This window comes from Meles meles, chromosome 9 (assembly GCF_922984935.1).
Source record: "Meles meles chromosome 9, mMelMel3.1 paternal haplotype, whole genome shotgun sequence".
Classification (NCBI taxonomy): Eukaryota; Metazoa; Chordata; class Mammalia; order Carnivora; family Mustelidae; genus Meles; species Meles meles.
Window position 1 is genome coordinate 34,250,143 of NC_060074.1, and position 25,806 is coordinate 34,275,948.

Below are 25,806 nucleotides of genomic sequence, written 5' to 3' on the forward strand. Positions count from 1 at the left end.
AATTTAAAAGATTAAAAAGAAATAGTGTAATACTTTGCTCTTTTTATGTTAACAGTCCTATATGGGGAAGAGTGGCGGCACAGGAGTGCAGTTGCTGAAAAGTTTTGCCTGCCTGATGTAAATCACAGATCCAACACTTAAGAGATCCATAACCACCAGTTACTTCTTTGTGTATCAAGTTTTTACAAAAGAGGAATAATAGGGGCGCCTGGGTGGCTCAGTGGGTTAAAGCTTCTGCCTTTCACTCAGGTCATGATGCCAGGGTCCTGGGATCGAGCCCCACATCGGGCTCTCTGCTTGGCAGGGAGCCTGCTTCCTCCTCTCTCTCTGTCTGCCTCTCTCCCTACTTGTGATCTCTATCTGTCAAATAGATAAATAAAATCTTTAAAAAAAAAAAAAAAAGAGGAATAATAACAACACCTACTTCAAGGAGGTGTTGTGTGGATAAAATGAGTTAATATATAAATAATGCTTACAACAGGGCCCAGCCCACAGTAAATGTCATATAAGCATTTGCTATAACCATAATGTTATTGGTATTACTTATTTATAATAGTACCACATAAATATTTGATCTTGCTACTCTGTAAGTGTGGTCCTTATATAGAATAAGGTTCAAAACTGTCATCTTGATCATCATCACCACCTTGGAACTTGTTAGAAACTCAAAATCTTGGGTCCTAGGTCAGTTCTACTGAATCAGGATCTGCAATCCCAAGTGCTTTAGATTTTGAGAAACATGTGACACAAAACACATATACATAAATATGGTTACATATGTTATACAGAACTTCCTAAACTCTAAATTTCTACTTGATTCTTGCTTTCTTTTCTTCTAAAAAACAAATTTCTCTGTTAACTGGAAGGAATCCTTTTACTTTATAAGTAGTTTGTAAAGCAGCTAATATCTATTATCTGTACACTCAATGTTAAGTTTGAATAGATACTGCTCTCTCTTACAATCTAACAACCTTAAGATTTTTGTATTTCAAAGCAAACTTGTACTAAGCTTACAAGCATTAATCTTAAATTTGTTGGTATCTTAAACTTTCCAAGAATTAACTAATGACAAAAAAATTCCTCAATGATATAAAATTCACTGCCTTCCTGATATTTTCTAGTCTGATAGTATTATTTCTCACTATTTTCACTAACATTCAGAAAAAAACGTGGCAGTCTCAATCAGAGGAATCATACCAATATCATGGACAAAACAGTAAGATAGCTACTACAGGGTAAACTTGTTTCTTGATTGCTGTCAGAACATTCTTCTGTAAGTAATTTTACTAACATATATATATACACAGTAATGTAAAGTTTAAGCATTTTACAAAGAGCACACTACCTGTAATTTCAACTTAAAATTCATTCCTAGTGGCAGAATTTCCCCACTCACTTTTTAAGTGTCCAAAATGAAGCTCTTAATTCAAAAGAATACATAAAAATCTTTCTTCAAACTGTCAGTTCAGATATATAGGGATTCCTTCCAACAAGCAAAGCAGGGTGCTAGCCACTATGGGGGATAGAGGAGCCTAATACTAGCATTCATATGACCTTAATACAAAGTAGAATACAATGAATAGCAGTAGAGAATCATGAGGCTCAAAGAAGGGGCACACAGTGGTAAATTAGGACAATGTATTTTTATAATTCCATACATAAAAAGTATTTGTTACATGTTAAAGCAAGTAAGAAGTCATCTAAATTTGGCATCATTTTAAAAAATATGTCCTCAGGGGCGCCTGGGTGGCTCAGTGGGTTAAGCCTCTGCCTTCGGCTCGGGTCATGATCCCAGGGTCCTGGGATCGAGCCCCGCATTGGGCTCTCTGCTCAGCAGGGAGCCTGCTTCCCTCTCTCTCTCTCTACCTGCCTCTCTGTCTACTTGTGATCTCTCTCTGTCAAATAAATTAAAAAAAAAAAATCTTAAAAAATATGTCCTGTTAATATATTAACTTTAAAAAAGGAGTTAGAAAAATCAGGATTTCTCTATGAGTACAAAGTAGTACCAAGAAAATCAGTAGAGCTTTTTACCTAATGGCTGGAAACGAAAACTGAAAGAAAGCAGCATACCACAGAAGGACATGAATTACCTATCACTTGTAAAGTATTACATTCACAATGGTTAAGACAAAAGATATACATTAAAAACCCTTATAGCACTAGTACCATAATTAAACTCTGGACAAAGATACTGACAGAATAAGTAGTAAAACATATACAAAGCATGGCAATATGGTAATTAGTCTTTTTGTTCTCTTGAGTAACATGGGGAAAGAAAACCCCCCCTAGTTCCACAGGATCACACAATCTGGCTCCCACCAGACTAACTCATCTCAAAAAATGAGAGATATAGACCCCAAAATTTTCACTGTGCTTTTAAATGGTGAAATATACTCTACTTTAACAGGGTTTGGATTCAGCAATTAATTTGGGTAGGTAGAAGCACATTTGGAAGACAAAACAGAATTTGGCAGCTGATTAATATAATGCATGGTTTCCATCTGACTGCTAGTATTCTCAGGGATTCATTTCCATAGACAATTATTGAGCTCCAACTATATGAAGGAGCAGGAGGCAAAAACAAGAATAAGACAGGTCCTAGGTTGGTCACTTGCTTTGGTCACTTGCTTTTTTGATAAACATTAAGAGAATACCAATAGAAAATATAATGGAAAGCAAGACAGAAAGGGGTATCTGCCCTCACAATGCTTAGTTTACACAGTAATTTAACTGGGAATAGCTAATAATTAACACATGGATGAATTTACCAAATTAAGTAACACCTTAACCTTGGCTCTCCCCAACACCATTTCTCTTCCAATCCTTTCAAAGTAGAAGCTACTCAATTTCTTAGGCTCCTCCTATCCCGTGGTTGCCATCTTCCTGAATCTCTAATAATCTCTATTCCCTTCATTACCCCCGCAAATCTCTTTCTCTTTGGGGATTCCTCTAATCATATTCAAGTCACTCTTCCAAATCATATTCTTAAGGGTTTGTACCCCTAGCTCAGACAGAGCTTTCCTCCTGTCATCACCCTAAGCTACTTCAATATTCATTGTAATAGTTGTTTCTTTCAACAACTTAAAAAGTTAGAAAAAAGGGACAAGATGGCAGGAGAACAAAAGATATGTAGCAATGAAGCACTTAAGATGGCAGGCCTACTAAATCTTTCACTCCCTCTTCACTTCAGTCAGTCTCTTTTGGAAAACAAAAAACCAATGGCTCCCACCACCCACAGGATAAAACCCAAATTCCCTATAATGTCTTTCTAAAACCTAATCCAGCCTACTTTACCACTCTCATTACCCAAAAATGTATCTGAAGCCTTTTATAGTCCATCTACACTGATCTTACCTGACTATGCTCATGCTTACCTGCCTTTTTTATTTATGCCATTTTCTTGACATCTTTTCCCTCTGTTCATATGATGAACCTTTAATAATTCTTTAAGGCTCATCAAAAGTGACCTCCTCTTTCTACTTTGCCCTGAATTCCTCAAGCAAAATAATTCTCCTTCAAATCTGATTACCTCACTAAAACTGGAAGATTCTTGCTGACAGGCATAGTGTCTTAATTATTTTTTAGTAGATGAAACACAAGAGACTCAATATCTGTGGGCTTCTGAACTGAATCTGTCTTTGCTAACAAAAATCTTATTCCTGAGTGTTTCTATCAATGTCCTTTTATAATTCACTGCAATTATTATATTTATAATATATTTTGTACTTAAATGCCATTAAAATAAAAACCACTACACTCATTCACATTTGCCTAGAAAGGAAAAGAACTAAAAAAGCTTTATTATAAAAGCTAAGTCTATTAAGTACTTGGCTTAACAAAACAGTCCAAAGCTTACCAAGAATACCAACTTCATTTCCACATGCAATTAGTACCCTCACAGAAACACTTTAATTTACTGGTGAATAAACATAACATTTAAAATTCTGGCTCTTCTCTTTCTCCCTTCAAAAATGGGGAGAAAAATCAATATACTGAAGAAAAGTTTGTATAGAGACATCATTTTCAGCAAATGAAACCCTATATACAAAAAATAAATAATAGAGTGTTACAGAAGATTTTTCAGTTTACCACACAAACAAAAAACCCCAAAAAACCTCAAACAAGAAAGCCATTTAAAAATTTAAACTATTCTTCAAAGCTTCAGTTTCTCTACCTATAAAACAAAGTGCTTAGAATAGATCAGATTACTAGGCACAGATTCAAATGTTTAAGTTCCCCAAAGGCAGGGACTTTTCATATAATGCAAATGCTTATTAGACCAGTGCTTGGTACATACGAAGTCCTCAATAGGGAGTTTTCTAAAGGAATGAAAAGTCACCAGGATCAAGCTCCCTTCCATCTGCCTTCCATCCAAAATAAGAGAGTATTTGAAGAACAGGATATATGGACATAAAGACTTCATTTTTTTTTTCATTGTGTGGATATAAATCCACTTATTCAACAGTCTATTAGTGAACATTTATATAGTTTTCAGCCTTTTTTAGCATTTAAACACAATACTAAAGTAAATATTAGTATAAATACTTTTTATACACATATTTAAATGTATCTATAGGATGGATTCTTTTTTTTTTAATCTTTCAAGTTTTTATTTAAATTCCAGTTAGCTAACACATATAGTGTAGTATTAGTTTCAGGAGTAGAATTTAGTGATTCATCACTTACATATCACACTTACAAATAACGTAATTCATCACTTACATATAACACACATATAAAAGAAATACTTATAAAAATCACTGAAATCAACGTTCTTTTTATTAGTAAGAAGCTGTTTCTAGTAGAGCTAAAGTCAACATCGTTTTTGTTCAAAGTTTCAAAGTACAAAAATTAGCTCATTTATGAGGCTACCATAGTATTGAATAAAGTATTGAATAAATTACAAGAGAAATAATTTGGGTGAGAAAAGAAAATTAAGCATAAGGCGAATCTAAGAAACCTATTAAGCATCACAAAATTGGAATAAAGTTCTTGCCATATTAAAACCAAAGAAAGTTTCTCTCCCCTGATTTTAAGAAACGATTAAAAATGGAAATGTTTTTATGCTAAATATGTTTTTTGGCACAGGAAAGGACAACAGTAAACTTTAAAACTATAATATTTCTAAGTCTTAAAAAAATAAAATTTTCAGAATACATAATCATTATATAACTTTAAAGCCCATTTAGGATAACAAAATCAATCCCAATTACAAATTAGTAATTAGAAATCCAGAGAAGTCTAGTAATTTGTTCACGACTGTTAGCAGAATTAGGCCTAAAGCCAGTTCTCCCTACTTTCTACGCAGTACTTTTTCCACTACAGCTACTGCTAAATTATTTCATATTATTAAACATGAAGTGTTCAACAGTGGACACAAGAAGCAAAAGCAAATCTTCAGTTAATTCACTATGAGCTTAAACACTTTCTGTCAAGTGTAAATCCCAAACAGGAATCTTTTAAAAGATGACTCCAACAAAATGAACAAGACCCTTAAATATCTTATAATTTTGTCAGTTACACCTCAATAAAGCCAAAGGGTGGGAAATGGCTCCACCCTTACCTAACCCTACCCACAAGTAACAGAACTGATTAGGACTATGTTTAATTTTAAAATGGTCTTTAGCCATTAAACACACACACAAACACACAGAGTCAAAACGGTTATAAAAACCACAACTCTGCTAAATAAATGTTGACATCATTTTATAACTTAAAGTTAGAGCTCAATCTGGTCATTTTTCAGTTTCCATTGCAATCCTTAAATCTACCTAAAATGTTTTAATTCCTCAGGATTAAATTCCTCATTTCTCTTTTCTGTGTGACTTCATCTGTATGCTCACGATTCCCAAATTTACATTTCCACTTCAAATTTCTTAGAGAACTAGATTTGCATATTCAATTTCATTGGCAGCTTAAAATTAACCTGTTCAAAGGCAGTTCCTTTCTCTACCCCATCCCTATATTAAAAAAACGGAAAATACCCTGTTGCCCAAGAACCAAACCTAGTCCTCTTGAATTCTTTCCTTTTCCTCATTCCCTACAACCAATCTATTAAGAAGTAACAATCTTTCTACATTCAAAGTATCCTAAATCTGTAATCTTCTATCCCCACGGTCACTACACTGGTATAAATCACCACTATTGCTCCCTCACCTGAATTACTGGATTATTCTTTCCTACTCCCCTCACTTCAACTCTTGGGCCCTCTAATTTATGCATCACATAACAACCCGAGTAATATTTAAAAAATCTGAATCAGATCATGTCACTGTCTTGTTTAAAATTCTTGAATGGCTTCCTAATGTACATGTAATTAAGTATGAAGCCCTTATAGCAGGGCTTCAATGCCTCTCTCTCCAAACCTCATCTTGGTCCCATTTTTCCCCAATGCCAATACTTAATTCCCCATTCACAACAGGCTTTGTTTTCAATTTCTCTATTCCAGGGATTGGCAAAGGATGGTCTGCTGTCTTTTAAAAATAAAGTTGTATTGGAAAAATCGCCATATTCATTCATTACATATAGTCTATTGCTCCTCTGAGGAACTACCAACAGAATCTATGGCTTAGGAAACTAAAAATACTATCTGGTCTTGCAAAGAAAAAACATTCTACAGTCATCCCCTTTGCCTGGAACACACTTCTCATGAGCACCTTCTCATTTTTTAAGTCCCCTCTTACTCAAAGAGTCATTTCTTGGATATATAGTTTTCCTCTATCACTTATCCTGTTTTCTTCACCAGTTTTATAACTAAACATTTGTTTACTCGTTTAACTGTTCTATGACTGCAGGGATCAAATGCATTCCAACATATTTTTTATACCTAAGTCAGAGGCTGGCAAATAACATACTTCTGGATGTTGAATTATGTAATAAGAAGTCTTACCTGGGTACTTTTGAGGCTTTGACAAAATGATCTATAATTTAAAAATCCTTAAAACTGGAAAGAAGAACTTTTCTCCAGTACAACCATGCTTTTAAAGTTATTTAGAAACAAATGTTAAAGATATCCCTGTGAATTCTAAAATGTTTTCATATTTACCAAAATGAGGGTTTTTGTTGGTTTTTTTTTTTTTTTTATGGAGAGGCACAAAGACCATACAATACTCCAAGTTTTGCTTTGTGGTTTAGAGAAATTCACTGAATTCCACTGGGTCTCAGTTTCCTCAAAGGGAACATTCTTCTAGAGGTTGGAAGAATATACTACCAAGTTAAAAGAAAAGCATTTAGCTTCTCTATGCCTGCCTCAATTTTGTGAACTTACTTCTAAAGCCAACAATTAGCTACCTTCATCTCAGAGAAGTTCCTCCATTCATCCGCCCTGATAGTTAGTGCCACTCTGCTTTATCAAAGATGCTGCTCAGATATTCACTATTCTCATCTTGCAACCAGGGTACTAGCAACTGACTCTGAGTAAAAATTGTATTTCATTTGAATCTTTCAACATGAAAAAATGGGTCCTGGCTGCTTATATACCACAGCACTAAAATGTTCACTTCAGTAGAAAGTAACTTTGCTTTAAAAAAAAGTATTATTGCTTACATAGTTCAGCAAAGTGCTAAAAGCATAGTGAACAAAGAAAGAAACAAACAAAAAAAACAAAAAACCCCACCTGACCAGACCACACATAAGGTTTTCAGAACCACAAAAAGAATACATTCTGGGAGACTGGGAGACTGAATATGGTTACTTTCATACCACAGAACCCTGAACCTGAACCATTCTCTCACCTTCTAGTCAGAAAGTGCACTGCATAAACAGGTAATATCAATTTTTATGCAAATGTACTTCTGCACATTTGGTAGAAAAAACTAAGACTTCCTACATCAGAGCGCATTTAGGCTATTATATAATGGCTCTGCCTGTCAGTTAACATATTTCTTTGGGCCATGTCCTCTTCATATAGTAGTACCGTATTTGTATGGTTATTAAATGTTTTCATAATACTAAGAATGAAATAAGATATATGGAGAATACAAAAATGAAAGCAGATACTAGCAGAGGTTAAAAGATTTAATTCAACTGAAATAATAAAATTAATCATTAGATACACTGGTATTGGTATATTTCCTGGCCAGAAATTGACTAGTTTAAACTGGTCAAGTGATTTGAGAAAGAAACAAAAAATTAAAAAACATTTTCAGATGCTGGTGATGTATGACTAATACCTATGCAACAGAAATAAAAAGAATTTAGTGTATACAATTTCTTTAGCACAACTGACTTGAATACATATTCTATGGAACATATTATAGGGAACTGCCTATATTTTGAAATAATAACAACTAACCTGAGATATGGGATCACTTTAAGCAACTCACAAATACGCTGAAGCTTTTACAGTCATAGAATTATTGGTCACATGACTTCAATTTCTACCTAACCATATTTCGGAGTCCAAAAAATCACTTAAACATTGACTTCCCACTCTGGTCTCCCCTCTTCACTTTTTGGATAAGCCAATTCTCAATACAGCATGTAACTACAGATGTTTTTTCTGCCTCTATGCCCAAGCTGCAAAGCAAATTCTTCAAAACAAACAAAAAAGACAAATCACACATTCAGGCCAACTCCTACTGAGCTATCTTTTTCCTCACTTGCCAATTCCTTAGTATATTCCCAAGAAGGGCTACTCCAAGTCTCTTCATCTCATCTTCAGAAGATGCATGGCTTAATTATTAGATTTATAATAATTTCAGAACTAAAGAATCTCAGGAGATATTACTACTAGCTCCTTCATTTTAATTATAAATAAACCAAGAACTAGAATTTAAAGGACTATAGCTTTACAAACACTGAGCCAATTTACTCGAAGCCTCTCCTACACCCTCAATTTCACTGAGTTTATTGCATCTTGATCCATTCATTATGCCTCAGAAGTAGATCTACAGAGGAGTCAAGGACTTAGCCTGAAACCACACTGTCTGAATACTGTTCCAGCTAGGCTGCTTACTATGTGCATCTCAACAAATCAGTAATTCTCTGTGCCTTGGTTTCTCCACTTAGAATAGTCATATCCTGCTCATTAGGTTGTGACCACTAACACAGGTAAAAGCACTGGAACTGAACCTAGCACATACAAATGCTAAATAAGAGTAAGTTACGACCACTACCATCATTCACTATGGGACCGCTGCTAAATGAGAGCATGCCTCTATTCTACCTTTGCTTCTCTGTTCTCAAATCTGTACTCTCTCCATAACCAAGAACTCAGTTGCTTCAATCATCTCCCCTTCAACAGCTTTAAGTAAAAACTCTTGCACTCTACATTTCTTCTTTCTTTTGATGCCAAGTTTCTTAATTTAGTCGTCTTCATTTCCCATACCTACATACCATAATTTGCTTTTGAAAATTCGTCCTTTGGCTCTAGGATTTTTTTTCTCTGAACTGCGATACTGCTTCCTCGGAGTACATGCTACCAAACATCCAATCTTCATCTTCAGTTTAAGTTCCTGCTCAAGCTCAAAATCTGTCTATCTCCAAACACAGGCTATTTCTAGCTGAGCATTTTATGATGACCTCACACTCAATTTCCCTCATATAAAATAATTTCTAAGGTATCTTCCAACTATAAAAATCTCCAATCTTATCTAAAACAGTATCTGTCACATCCTCCATCCATTCATGTCTAGCCTATCACTTTACTCAAAGTTTCCAGCAAACATCCAGCAAACACCCAATTCTACATTTGTATCATTCTCATCATTAATCTTCTTAAAATATTCTGTCACATTATCTTCCACTTAAAAACTCCAATAAACCTCCACTGTTAAGCCCAAATTCTTTAGCTTGGCATTCAAGTTTTTCCTCCAATCTCTTCCCAAACCACCTTTATATTAGAATGCACTAATCCCCATAAATTCTTATATACCTCAATCAAACTCTATTTACCACCTAGGCATATCCAATTTATTTCCGTATAATCACATGACATCTGCCATCCTAGAAAGCCTTCCACATTGTTCACTTATATCCCAAATGTCTCATGGCTCAGTTCAATTTGATACTTTTCCATTTAATCTTACAGCCCCGGATAATTTCTCCCTCATTTGAATTTCTAAGCCATTTATTGCCTATTGAATTCATTTGCCACTTAATTATATAATGCCTCACACTGTTATCTAAATGTCTGCATCATCTCTCACATCACAGTACAAATAAGGGATATCATATCTCTTTGTACCCACTGCATATTCCTAGAAAGCTGTGCAGAGTAGGCACTAAAGAAACTGTTGGTTGCATGAAGAACACAATCACCTTGCTTCATGAGATACTAGGTACCTCTTCATGTAATCCCATGTAAGAGAAAGAAATTATGGAAGGAATAGTAGAAATAGAAAGTAACTATTTTGTAACCACCACAGTAATAATGATTCATGCAAGAATCATCAATGGATGTTAGAACCATCACATGAAATTTTCTTGGGGAAAAGGATATTTATACAGTCTCAAAATATATCTGAACAAATTACTTATGAATTACAAAGGGAAAAAAGGTACCTTCACAGTGGAGAAATCTGGCGGACACCAAGTGATCAAAGTTAACATCACCAATAATGGGATAAACTGACATCATGTGCCTCCTGATGTGATGCACTGAGGACACAACATCACTTATGTATTATTCCTGCCAAAAATGCATAACCTGAAACTAGTCATCAGGAAACAATCAGACAAACCAAAAACCGAGGGACAATCTACAAAACAACTGACCTATACTCTTGAAAAATGTCAATGTGCTGAAAGACAAGAAGCTCTGGAACTGAGTGTGTGATCCTGGATTGGATCCTGGATCAGAAAACAAACTGTTATAAAGGACATCAATGCTACACAGGACAACTGATGAATCTGAATATGGACTATATTAGATAACGGTATTATATTAATGTTAAACTGCCTGATTTCAAACATTAGTCTTCAGTTAAGTGAGATAATTTCCTTGTTCTTAGGAGAAACATCCCAAAGCATTTGAGGGTAAATGAATTTAAAACTTATTCTTTGATTCTTCAGCAATAATAGTAATATCAATAATAGTAATAATAACAAGTATCAATAGATTAGCAAAAATGTGTCAAAATGTTAACAACTGGTGAATCTACAAGAGATCATTGTACTATTTGGTACAACTTTTCCTTTTTTTTTTCCAAATAAAATTTTAAAATACGAACCTTAATACCACACAAAAACTTCGAGAAGTTTTTATTTACCTGTGGTATTTTACATTTTATCTGACAATCTTAAAGCAAGACATACTTGCAATAGAAGAATTTGTTCTACATAAATATTTAAAAAAGTAAAAACATCTTTTTAGCACCAAAGAAATATTTATAATTTTAATAGCCCAACACTAATTTAGCTTTAAAAAAAATTCACATTTACTATAAAACTCAGCTAAAATAATGTCAATTTCAATTGGTATAAAGTCTTAGACAGTATTTTTTAAGCAATGTTGCTTTATTACACAGGGAAAGTAGAGAAAGATAAAATGGACTGACTGGTTAAGCATTTTAAGGAAAAAATAATGATCTCTAATTCATACATTAATAAACAAGCATTCGTAAACTAATGAAAGTCTGTTTCCTTAATTATGATTACAGAGAATGTGTTTATTGTAAATCACAAACTTCACCTTCCCTCAATTATCAAAAATTGTGATTTAGCTGATCATAAGTTTTGAGTGAGGCTTTATAATACATTATAATACAACTATTAATTGATTACTATTTCTATAGGCTTCCTGGAGCCCTTAAAACTAGTATTTCTAGTCAAAGTACAATATAGTATACAAAGGATTTTCTAGATTCCACATAATTAGCAACAGTCCTTTAAAGCTGGATACCTTATTTATGAGATGTTCGGTAACAACTTCTCTTAGTCCAGTGTAGAGCTTTTCTCCATGTTTATGCAAAACCATTGTATAAGCATTTCTATAGAGCTCCTCAAAACTAAGACCACTGTTATTCTTACGCTGGATTTCTTGAATTGCATTTTTCAGAAGGTCCCAAATGCTGTTTACATATTTTTCATCCATGGTCATCTGTAATATCCAAGAGAGAAAAAGACAAAAAAAAACACCAATGGTTGAAAATCTGTATTTGTCCATATAATAATTATCTTATTATATGCCTAAGATTCTAAATCTGTATGACTTATAAGATGACTTTAACAATAATAAAGGGGTACATTTAAGAAGTTTTTAGAGATGACACAGCAAGTTTCTAAAAATCCTTTAAGACTGCCCTCCTTTCTTATATGCATTAAACCCCTCCAATTTAAATGAAATCATAATCCCTGATGTTAATACCTGCTTTAGCCAAAAGTGTAAAGCACACTTTTCCTTAGTTTATTTAGTAGAATACAAGTTCAGAGAGCTACTGAGACAGAAAGAGTTCCATGATTTTAAAACTAATATAGGGGGAGCCTGGGTGTTAAGCTTCAGACTCTTGGTTTTGGCTCAGGTCGTGATCTCAGGATAGTGAGGTAGAGCCCCACGATAGGCTCCACACTCAGCGCAGTCTTAAGTTTCTCTCTCCTCCTCCCTCTGCCCCCTCCCGGTCCTCACTGCATGAACTCTTTCTAAAACAAATAAATCTTAGGGGAAAAAAAAAATTGAGGACATGAACACTATCTTCTTCTCCTGAAGATTTACAGAGCTCCTTAGCAAATTAAAGATTGGAAGAAGACCTGCAGTTAAAAACAAAACAAACAACCCTCCCACACACATTTTCTGTTTCACCTAGCATTCTTATTTTCTTCCTTTCCCAGTTTAGATTCCAAGTCCATCATATGTAGCTACCTTGTATATACCTATGAATCACTTCCCCCTCTCCAGACCAAAATACTTGCTATTCTAAACCCCATCTACCCACCTACTCTTCACATGCAGCATGTGTAAATGAAAGTAAATGAATAACATATATATGCCAATATTCAACATGTCTCAGCTTAAATTCATTATCACTAACCACCAAGTAGGCTCTGGGTACAACCCCATAATCCTACATTCTAGACTACTACTACCATCTTAGATGATTTTACACCATTTCCTCTGAACTCACTCTAGGATAATGACTTGCTTCCTGTTCCATTGAGAAAACAAACAACCTGAAGACATACTGTACAAACCCCAACCATATCCACCAATCCATATGATTATGTATCAGTATACTACTCTATTGTTCTTGTGCTCAAAGTATGAAGTTCTTATACTCAAACTATAAACAGGGACCATAAACATAGGCATCATCGAGGACTGACTAGAAATGCAGAATTTCAGGCTCCACCCCATGCCTACAGAACTATAATCTGCATTGTGACTCCAAGTGATACCTCTACAGAATGAAGTTTAGTTCCATTCCAACTCACCTTTTCAAGGACCTCCCTTTATCAATCTCCCTTCACAGCATCATCACATTCTTTCCTCTCTGCTGGACAATTTCTATACACATTCAAAATCATCAGTTTCCCATCCTAAAAACAAATCCTCACAAACCCACCACTTCTCCAGTGCCATCCAACTTGTCTTTTCCATTTACAGCAAAATCACAAGACTTGAGACATTTCTACATTCACTGTCTCCAGCCTCAATTTTCTCATTATATCTTGAATCTATTCCAATAAGTCTTTCATCTCTACTGTTTCAATGAAATTACCCAAGGAGGTCACCAGTGACTTCCATCCTGCAAAATCTAAATGGTTAGAGTCTTAGTTCTCATCATTCTTGATCTATCTGGCAGCAACTGAAAGAGCTGATCACTCCTACTCCTCACTTGCCTTCCAAGCACTACAATCTTGTGTTTTTCTTCCCATTCCTCTAGTTTCTATTTGTCAGTCTGCTTACTAGTTCTTTCCCTCTCAGCAGCCTCCAAACTTGAACTTCTTTGTCTAGCCACAACTCAGTTTTCAGGTGAAGCTCATTTCATCTATGATCATGGCTTAAGTTAACATCAATATTTATATACTGTGTTTGGCCCTCTCCCCTTGATACCAGAGTCCTATATTCAGCCATGTTTCTAATGGAATACATACTAGGCATCTCAAACTTACCAGGTCCAAAACAGAAATCCTAATCTTTGCCCTTAATTCTGCTTTCCCAACAGTTTTCTCGAACAAGCGAATGTCCACTTCCAGTTGCTAAGGCCAAAAAAAGCTTGTAATCCCTCAATTTAATCCTCAAATTGATTCTAATCCAATAGGAAATTCTTTTGTCTCTAACTCCAAAATGTACCCAGAATCTAACTCCTACTCACCCTTTCCACTACTACTAGCCTTGTTCAAAACACCATCATCTCTCAAGGTATTCCAATAGTTCCCCAACTGGTCTGCTCCTGATCCACTATCAAAGAGCAACCAGTGACCTTCTAAAAAACATAAATCATGTCACTCTTCTGCTCACAACCCTCAAGTGACTTTTCATCTCTCTTGAAGTTAAAGTCAAAGTCCTTATACAAACTACAAAACATTATTTGGATCTGATAATCTGACTTCATCTATTCTTCCTCCTTGCTCCCTGTTCTAGCCACAACAGACTCTCTTTGCCATTCTTTGGAGTATGTCAAACAGGTTTTTGCTTCAAGGTGTTTGTATTTGCTACTCTATCTCTCAAATGTTCTTCCCTCAGGTATCTGCATGGCTCATTCACTTTATCAACCTCAAAATTCTTGTTCAACCATCACCATAAAATGAAGCTTTAACTTCACACTCCATTTAAAATAGCAGTCTCCTCTTACTAGTCATCTCCAAATTCCAACCCCACAGTCCTCATTTTTTTCCCCTTATTTCTCTCCTGCCTCCCTCTTCCCATTCAATGTCAGCTCCATGACGGCAGCGATTTTTTTCACTGAGGAATCCCTCAGCCACTGAAGTAATACATGGCATATAACAAACATTTATACTTGATGATGAAACGATTTCCTGCTAATCTATGACTAAGGAGCTGTTATTACACCGTGTGCTACACTCACAACCTGGGAAACATGGCAACAATTATTCATCAGCTTCACACCTATTTCTGACTTGGATGGACAGAAATTACTGAGTGGAATCCTCTCTGAAGAGGTTACGAAGAAACTTTTGGAGGTGATGTATACATTTATTGCATAGATCATGGTGATGGCTTCACAAACTCTTCCAACTTGCATTCGTTAAATATGTACGGTTTTTTGCACGTCAATCACACCTCAATAAATTAATGAAAAAAAAAAAAAAACACACCACACTCCCTCCACGCTATGTCCAATGGGTATGAATGTGAAAGAGTAAGGAATGCTGATAACCAAAACAGTTCTTTCAGTTACCCTAGCAGTAAATATCAGCTCAACCCTCATAGAGGGTTCTTAAGCAGATGACTCTATTATTCTAATCTTTTCTGAAGTGCTTAAAAGGAATTCTGTAAGAAAAAAACAACTTTTTTATTACTTTAATCTTGTTCAAATCCCAGGTCTAGTAAATACTATTCTGAAAAGGCCTTAAGAGAATTTACCACTAGATCGAAACTCTTTTTTTAATCAGATATCCTGATACACAGAATACCATCCTAATAGTTTAATAAGATGTAGTTGTTCATAACTTTCCACAATAAAAGATACAAGTCCATATGACAATCATGGCCTCAAGTACTCTATACACTGAGGTTATAAAAAAGCAGACTAAGACACCATCTCTCAACATTAAATAATGAACACATAAAGCAGAACATTCAGAACAATTCCAAAGACCAAAGTTAATGTTGACTCTAAACTCTAAACTCCAGAGGTAACCATGCTGTGAATAGTTGAGCAAAACTTCAAATGACCATTTCAGGCTCTGTATGGTAAGACCCCATGAAAGCAAGAAAATGGTCCCTATCCATCACAAATTAGTAAATTTTCTATTAGAAATTAAAGAATTTAAAACACATAAACCAGGAGACTTTGAATATTGTAGAAATGCCCTTACACTATAATAAATCATTTCTCACACATATAAACCAAGAGTTGTTTTATAATCCAAGATTTCTACACAGTACTTTCCTCAGTATTCATGCTTTACAGACAGAGCAGAGATGGAGTCACAGGACAACAATGTTTAGGTATAAAAATTTTCAAGTAAATGGAAGAATGGACCCAGAGACATTAAACGACTGACTCCAAATCTCAGACCAGAGATTAGAATTTATATATCCCCAGATCTAGTCCAAACCTCTGGACTCATGTTACATTCCACTGTGCTAATATAGTATACTAATATCACAGCATGAGTGACTGATTATCCTGGTAAACACAGTGTGGTATATTAGTAGAGAACATAAGTTCTGCTGTCCAAAAGGCCTGGGTTAGTGTCATGGCTTTGCTAAATAAACAGGCCACGTGATCTTGGGCAAATTACTTTACTCTTCAAAATCTTTTATTTCCTTGCTTATAAAGTAGGTTTAACAACAGTATCTATCTCAGGGTACTATCCTGAAGATTAAATAAGAATGTCAGTAAAATTTAACCCAGCTCAGGGCACAGCACAATCCCTCACAGTTGACTAAATAAAGTGTCCAATAATACAATCTCTGAACTGTCAACTATGGGCATCAACTGTCAGAAAAAAAAAAAAAAAAAAAAAAAAACCTTTCAAGCTTAATAAACAAACAGATAGGAACTAAAACAAAAGTACCTGAAAAGTACAAGTATGCATACAAGTCAGTATAATGTAGCCTTCTTTTGGAAACACTATTCCCTACTTCTATCTCCTATTTTTCAGTGCCATTTAAAACATTTTATTCCCCAGAGCTCTGTCCTGACTCTTTTCACTCTACACAAGGCTACTATACATTGCCATCCATTACCATGGTTACAATGACTACCCACACATAGAAAGTTCTAAAATTTACAAGACACCAGAGTAGTAAGGGATTCTGGAGCCTCCTAAAACTGTACACGAAATTTTGCAAATATAATGTGTGCATTTCTTTTTCCTGGATGATGAGTCCTGAGCTCTTATCACATTTCCAATGAATTTTGGTCCACATCTCAAAGAATAAACTACTGCCTTATATATTAATTGCTCCCAAATCTCTACTGCCAGCCCAGACCTTCCTCCAAAGTCTAAAACTACCATATTCAACTACCTGCTGGACATCTCAAGCCAAATGTTCTAGATATACATCAAACTTATCAGGTCCAAAATCCCTATTAACTGAACCCCAAACACACACATATCTTCCTTTTGTATTCTCTAATTCACAAGCCACTTAGTTATATATGCTAAAAGCCAAGGCTTAACTTTTCTTCTCTCATCCTCTTTTCATTTAATCATCAAGTGCAGCCAACAGAGGGCCCCAGGTTATTTCTCAAATATGTTCCCATTCTTTCATCCTGCATACTATTCTTCTAAAACCTGCACCTAGATCACCATGTCAGCCTTCCAACTATCATGAACTCGAATAACCTCTTAGAATCTACCTTCTTCAGAATCACCATTTAAAAAGTAAACATGAGCATTCCAGCCCTGTTCAAAACCTAACTCTCATTAACTACAGAGGTGGAAGGATGTACTTTAAAACTATTCAAAATCTAGTCTATGTCTACTTCTCTAACTTCACTTACTACTTTCACTCATCACTACCTATCTTACATTTATTCCCTGACTACATTAAATCAATAGTTATTCCAATCCAATGACACACGTCCCCCTCATTCACCACCCTACCTTGTCTTCTTAAAGGCCCCCTCCTCTGCTGCTTCTTTATCCAATTCTTTACATAGCCTCTGAACACAGCTCATATATGTATCATATATGTATCTTCCTTCCCTGACCGCCTCAAGCAAAATGGACTCCCTCCTCAGCGCTTTCCTAACACTCAGGTCATATCTATCCTACACTTCATACTGATTCATAAATAGCTGTGTATCTTTTTCCTCCACTAGACAAAGAGATACTAAAAGGGCTATGCATTTTTCTTTAATGTCACTTAGATGGCCATAAACAAATGTCTGGTGAATGAATATTGCTTTACCTATATTATACTAATGCAAGTTTGAACCTTTGAATGATGGAAAAAATTTTAATGTGCTTATCTACAGCAATTAATGTAATTCTAAAATAATAAAATGTCCTTTTCAAATAAAATATAGTAACGTACAAGCAACAAACTCTTAAATTTCATTTATCAAGTAGTGTTTTCAGATTCTCCTATTCACTTAACTGCTTAGTCATTAATTTTATTAATAAATGTTAACTAGGAGAAAAATCATAGGCAGAAAAGGCCCCTCAGGACAGGATCCATAAGCTACAATCTTTCCCTAACTCAATCAAGTCCAAAAACAATATGCCAAAGGAAATGGACTTTAAGTGCAGATTCTTACATATGCATGCTTTGGTCTTGGCATCAAATGAACATGTCAGTAACAATGGCAAAATAATTATGTTACTGATGAACTTTAAATTCTCACTCATCCTTGGTAAAGAATACAACATTAACTATCAATGAAAGTTAAAAGGGCTAAATGAACTCTAATGTCATCAATATGTTAACCATAAAAACATCAGTCTATACTTCACTCAGAGCCACAAAACTTAAAGGCCTTAAGACTGCGTATTTTTTAAAAAAGAGTTAAAACATACTTTAAAAGAATATTCTAAATTATTCAAGCAGGATTTTAAACTCATTGATGAAACTGATTTCCTTAAGTTCCATTAATTGCAAAAACACTCAGGAAGGAATTTTGTTAATGCTGCAACAAAAGCAGTAACATAATAAAATGCACACACACACATTTAATGTTTGCTAATTATTAAGCATATACAGTATTCTGTTCCAACAAGTTTAAGTTATAAAGTGATCAGCAGGGAAAGTAAACTCATTCGGCAAGAAAAGAAACAAAAACTCTTTTAAAGGAAAGGTATAATTAAGCATTCTTAAGTGCTTATGGTTTAATGAGACTTTTAAAAGCCAAAACAGAACTTTGATTTTTAAAAATGACCTCCACCCCCTTCTGCCTCTTCTTAATCCAGGATTACAATATCCTCATTAGTAAGTATCAATAACAAAACAACCCTAACAGTCTTTTTTTTTTTCCCCAAAACATTTTTGATTATTCATCTACATTATTTTAAATTACATAAAAACCTTCAAAATGCCTAAATTTGGGGGCACCTGGGTGGCTCAGATGGTTAAATGTCTGCCTTCAGCTCAGGTCATGATAAGGGTCCTGGGATCTAGTTCCAATCTGGGCTCCCCTTAGCGGGGAGCCTGCTTCTCCCTCTGCCTGCTGCCCAGCCTTGCTTGTGCGCTCTCTCTGACAAATAAATAAAATCTTTAAAAAAAAATGTGTGAATTTGGAAGGATATCAGTCTATTATATACTTACACATCTTGTAGGATCTGTAATAAGAGTTGGAGAGAACTACAGCATGAGCCAATTAAAACTAAAACGAAGATAACTATATTCTTTACATCCACTATATACAAAGCACAAGAAGTCTTTAGTTCCCTGTGAATAATATGACAAGAAATTTAGAACAGGGTGGGTGGGGGAAAAGGGTGAAAATTTGAAATTCCAGGCAATTCAGAATGACACAGCTAGAAAAAAATAAACAAGGAAAAATGCTTGATCATAATTTTGAGCTTCAGCCTCAAAAAAGTTGCTCTGGTACAAATATCTGAGGAATGGCAGAATTCTAGTCAGATACAACTAAGCCATAAATTATGTAAGGACGCTCCCTCCCAGATTATAAGCACCTCAGAGCAATATAAAGTCTTCCTTTATTTTATTGTACCCTTTATAATACATGGCAAAATGCCTAAGTGACTTTCAAAATATATGATTTGAACGTGGTCCAGTTACGGTTAATAATATTGATGAATCTTACTTGATGACCAACAACTACACAATGACTTATAACATCTGCAAGCATCCCATTTATCCAACAGTTAATCTTTAAGCAATCTCAACCATCAAAAATATAACCAAAGACCCAAGAGTTAAGGGAACAGTACAATGGGATATTCAGACTTCGCACAAGTTATTTAACTTTCCAGAATTTACTTGCTTCACATGCTTGTGGCAGAAGAAATAGGAGATGATCACGTACTGTGTGGCAATTAACAAAGTTTGTGAAAGCATCTGGCACACAGCACTTGTTCTATACATTCGTTTTCTTTACTACGCAAAACTGACAAAGAGCCTTACTTAATAACTTAACCTGAATGTAAAGTTGAGATTGATGTTTGCTTAAATGGATTTTCTGTGATTACGGTGGACAGCAGATGGCCACAGAACTGTGCTGCTAAAAGTAATAAAACTGATGTCAAAGAGCAGAGAGAAAGATTATCAATTAGAAAAGCACAGGAGCCTGGGATAATTCTGTGAGTCACAAACTGAGTCTGATCAACATTCATTTGGACTCTAATATCATTATGGAACAGTAACATTTATAATGAGAAAGCTGAACTATCAAAAGAAGGTTCAATTATAATCTGCATTTCAGTCCTCAGCATGAGTAGGCTGTTCAAAAATCAAATTGAAACAAATATTTTTCAAATACCAAAGATCAAACTTTCAGATTAGCTATTGAAGTCCATGTTAAGTCACAACTGACTTGAGTACAAAGTATTTCAATGACTTTTGCTTATATGAAAAAAGGTACGTGTAACATTTCATGGTCTGATGATAATCACAGTAAGATGCAATGTTAAGTACTGTCACTGAAGCAAGAAGTTTGTCACTGTCCTACTATTGGTGCTGTTTTCGCAAATGAAAAAATAAAGGCCACCTACTGGGCACCCTGAAACACACTTTATCCAGAGATATAATTAGAGACCTTCCCTATTAAGAAAATCACTTCTACTTTATATTTAAGTGCACATCTAAATCCGATGTTTCCATCCTACAATCTAAAATTATTAATTTTAATCAAAAATGTCAATATTTTCTTCTCTATAGCTTAGGTAACTTGTTTATTGTTGTTGTTTTTGAAATGGGTAAACCCTATTTTTCTAAAACTATGATAACATGTAAAAAGCTCTACAAATTATAAATTAGTTTACACTGGAATCAGCTACCCACAATCCAAAGGAAGAGGGGAAAAAACATGACAAAGTATAAATTACCAGTTAGCAAATGTGATATGACAACAAAAGCCCATTGTATGAAATTATTACAAAAATCTGGTATCAAATCTGCTCAAAATTTCTCCAACACTACCAATTCACACACAAAATAGAGTACACAAAAACATTGCTAATTTCCCACTGTTTCGTACTATTTAACCAGCATCACTGAAATAAACCATTTATTTTAAAGGAAATTCTAAATCCAAAACATAGGTAGGTGACTTTTGCGACACTACACAAAATATTTTATGCCACAACAGAACACACCAGCATTCCATTCCTAGACTTATGTATACCTATTTAAATGAAACTTTTAGAGTTGGAATGAGCCTAAGATAACCAAAAATTAAAATCTCATTTTACAAATGAGGAAACTGAGGCTAAGTGGCTTAACCAGGATCACACAGCTAATCAGAGCAATGAAGAAATCCAAGCGTCCTGAACTAAGTGTTCTTCTGCTAACCCCAAGTCAACTCAATGGGTGTTCAATATTAAGATGTCTTTTTATAGTTTATAGGCTAATGTTACCACTGAATTATTATGGCTACAGGCATGTTTCAGTTCGGTCTAGAGAAAAGAGCCTTTAACTTAAATCAGGCTTCTAGTCATGGTTCTTCCGTAAATTCAAGTCCTGAAAGTATCCCTTGGTAAATCATCCTCTCTAGACCTCCCTTTCTTCATCTATTACATAAGACTGGAACAGTGTCTCTCAAAACCATTCGTAGCTTTTAAAAATTAAAATGTGAATACAAACAGGAGCAAACAAACTACTTGTTTATTTGGCTAGGGCTAGCATTCAGCAAAAAAAAACCCACAAAAAACCCTCACAGTTCTCTCATGTCTCATTTGCATATACCATGAAAAAAAGTGAATTATTTTTAAGTGCCTGATTCTTGTGCTTCAAAATTCGTTTTACTGTTTAACCTATTTATGTTCTCAAACACAAAAAATAAAAATTAAAGTATTTTAACATGTTAACTTCAAAGAATCCCTTTTTGAAACATATACTTAGTAAGATAAATTCCTACTGAATTGAAATTCAATAAATTCAATAAATTCCTATTCAAAAAGTTTAAAAAAGCGTGCTATCAGCCTTATAAAAAGGAATGTGTTAACTCACCAATATGTCAACTAATGTCTTCCTCATAGGTTATAACTTTGCTTTATTCAATTCAATACACACTGGGATAACCTTAAGCAATTTATATACTCAAATTTTACTAAAAATATACTTCCATTGATTAAAAGTTCTTAATAACATTTATTCTCTTACGAGAGGTGCATTTACCTTGAATCAAGAGAGGCTTACATTTGCAAAAGCTCCTTCCACTGGCTGAAAACTAATTTTGAATTCTTTTTATAGAGTACTGCATTGTATAAGCTTTAGGGCCCCAGGATCTGCCCCTGGCTAATAATTTGAATGGCATTCTCAGAATTAATTTTCCAATATATTCCTATTAAATAAAATGTTTCAGAATCTAGGTGCTTAACAGAATACAACTAGGCAGTGTAGTGTAGTGGGAAGAATATGAATCTTTTAACAGATACACCTGCGACCTAAATCCCAGCTCTGCCCTTTCTTAGTTGGATAGGCAATATTACACATGCCTTACTAGGTCTCTCTGAGCCTTAAGATTTAAAATCGTAACAACATCTAAAGGTTGTAAGGATTTGAGGTAATTATAATTCAAAGCACCTAAAACACATTCACATAAGGTAGATATGTTAATCTACTAATGTTACTAATGTTATAAAGCAATTTCTCATACTATCCAAAAACTGGAAAGAAAAAAGAATTTATCATGATTACTTTCAAGAGGATAGACAAATACATATGTAAGGCTGCCCAGTTAAGAGCTGCTTCAAGTAACAATGACTTGCAATCATTATGTTAAAGAATTCCTCTTAGCAATGAAACCTTGCTTTTATCAAAAAATATCTCTAAAGGAGCTTGTATTTTCTTAAAGTAGGTAAAGATATTCCTTTGAAGTCTTTATTCATTTGCTCAGCAGTAACCTTTCACATTTAAAAAGTAAATTTGGGTCCATTCCTTTTTCAGTGATCACAAGTACTAAATGAATGAAAATCACGAAGCTTTACTTAACTACACTTTCAACTTCAGACTGACTTAAAAAAATAAATGATTTCTAGTAGCAAAAGGTCTGAATTAGGGGTTAAGGCAACTGAAGAATCAGTTCTCAATTTACTATTAATTGTCTCAACTTGGGCAAGCAGGACTCTCCTCAACTTTTAAAAAGGCTGGATTTTAAAGCAGTGGTTAATAGAACTTTTCCAAAATGAAATCTTGTATACAAATGCCAGGTTTTGAACAGCTTTAAATAACAAGAGAAGGAGATTTTTGAAGCTACACCTAATTCCACTCCTCCTATGCCTCCAGGGTCCTGGAGACTCTCTACAAGTTTGAAAATAACTGTCCTACAAAAAACATAATACATTTTTTAGTTGAAAAATCTGACTTTATGATTAGAAATTTCATTCAAATGTCTCAGTGATACCACTGTTTATTAGAAAACACTTCCTGATGTTTCTTTTAATCCTCACAACTAATCTGTGAAAAAGACTGCTCCAGTTCCCATCTTAAAGTTGAGAAAATAAAAGAGTGTATTAGTTCATTCATTCAACATTGTTGGATACTATTGTGCTGCACTGACAAACATCAATACAAAAAGACTTGATGCCGCCTCTAAAAAACACACACACATTCTAATAAAAGAGATACAGACTATTCTTTGAAGACTTTTGGATAGGAAGAAAAATAGTATGGTAGTTACCATGACAGGGAAGACAGGAAAAGAACATTTTCCTTCTCTGAGACCTGAGGGAAGGCACTGAGAGAATGAGTAAAGATACAGGTTAAAGGCTACAATTGAAAGAGAAGAAAGCTGAAGAACTTACACAAGATAACATTAGTTTTTGACAGTGAAGCAGTAGTTAAGTTTCTGGAAGAAGACAGGTAAGAGAATTCTCAATAAAAAGCTTAAGGACAGTGATTAAAGTTTGGAATAGCTCACACAGGAAAAGAGAGAGGGAGCTTACCAGGGACACACACACAAAAAACTGCCCAGAGGTCCTGGGAGTCCATCTTAGATACCACTATCTTCCAATTTTCCCCAGGAGTGCACAACAGCCTAAAAAATATAAGCAGTGAAGGCAGATGGATGGAATGATCCAAGATACTTTGTGCCATTTCTGGACTTGCTCTAGAGAGGTAGTAAGAAAAAGACAATTAGTAACTGGCATTATGGTTTGGGAGAACAGAAGGGGTCTTCTTGAGGTCTAAGAGCACATTAATGTGAGAAGGAAACAAGCACAAAGTAGAATAGAATAATTAAATAGTAACAACTGGCATTTACTTACAATGTCTACTTTGCACCAGGTACTCATCAAAGAGCTTTACCTGTATTAACTCTATTTCTACAAAGCAGGTGCTATTGTTTTCTCCTTCTTATAAAGGAGGAAAGAGGTTAAGTGATTTGCTCATTATTACAGCTAATAAATGAAGATGCTAGGATACAATGCAATATTGGAGTTTAAGATTCCTAAAGCAATGGAATAAGGAGCTCCAAGACAGAGTGAACACCACTGTAGTAAGAGGAGGCCAGGTCCATTTGATCATCATTGTATACAGTGCCTGACCTCCAGCAGGAACACATAATAAACGTATTTTAAATTGAATGAATGTCTGTGCCACACATAGTGGATAAAATTAAGATCCTAACTGGAAAGAATGTCTGTGAGGAAGGTATTAAAGTCTTCAATGACTGAAGGAACATGTGTAAGAAGTTAGAGACGAGCACAGGGAATGCACAAAGAGTAGTTCAAAAGGGCCCAAGCCACAAAAAAGGATGATGAATGTGGTAATAAATTGTATGTGGGCCCAATGATTCAAGGATTACAAGGAAAACAGACACCTCAATTTAAGAAGATAAGCCAGTACTCTCAGGGCAAAGCCAGGTTTCAGATGAAAAAGCGGTAAGGAATTCTGAGAACAGGCTGAAGATACAGGAGAGTCAATCTGCAATGAAAGTAGATCACAGTGGACAGCTAAACAGGCTGGGAAGAAGGAATCATGGTGGAGGGAGTAAAAAATAAAGAGTACAGCTAGTTAACAGAAAAGACTGAGCCACAGGTTTAGTCTTCTGAAGATCAAGCCAACGGTACTGCAAATGCATCACACTATCTTTACTTTCAAGTCATTATTGTTTCAGAGGACTAGACCGACTTCAAATCATTAATGACCGACTACATCTTAAGACTTCACTTATAGCGGCAAAAACAGCATTAAACATTTTAGAGTACTACTTGCATCAATTTACCCAATTAATCAATTACTGTGGTTTGGCTTAAGGATTAGTTTCTCATTTAATCATTCACTAACCACCCACACTGTGTCTAACACTATGCTAAGTATTTTGTGGTTCAAAAGGGTGTCTTGTGTAAGTTCTGGGCAGGGACCACAATCTAGTTCATGAGTGAAAACACAAATAAAAGGAAGGAATGGAAAAAAAAAAAGGGGGGGGGGGGAGAAAACGAAGAAAAGCAAAATGTATTTTTAGGTAACATTTAAAGTACATACTAGAATGTACACACCAAATGAATGTGTGTGTAGACATTAATTTATTCCTTCAATAAAGTTACTTAAGAAATGACATACTTACTTCAATGATTATGTAAGAATCATTACTTGAACTGTTGTTTTTT

General features: G+C 34.9%; 1 protein-coding gene across 1 annotated transcript in view; it reads right to left on the reverse strand.

The window, feature by feature from the left end:
• Window positions 1-25,806, reverse strand: part of CUL3 (cullin 3) — a 92,542-nt gene that overhangs the window by 60,822 nt on the left and 5,914 nt on the right. The window contains exon 2 of the mRNA XM_046019138.1: window positions 11,843-12,040. Coding sequence (XP_045875094.1) covers window positions 11,843-12,040 — 198 coding nt within the window. The remainder of the gene's footprint in view (window positions 1-11,842; window positions 12,041-25,806) is intronic.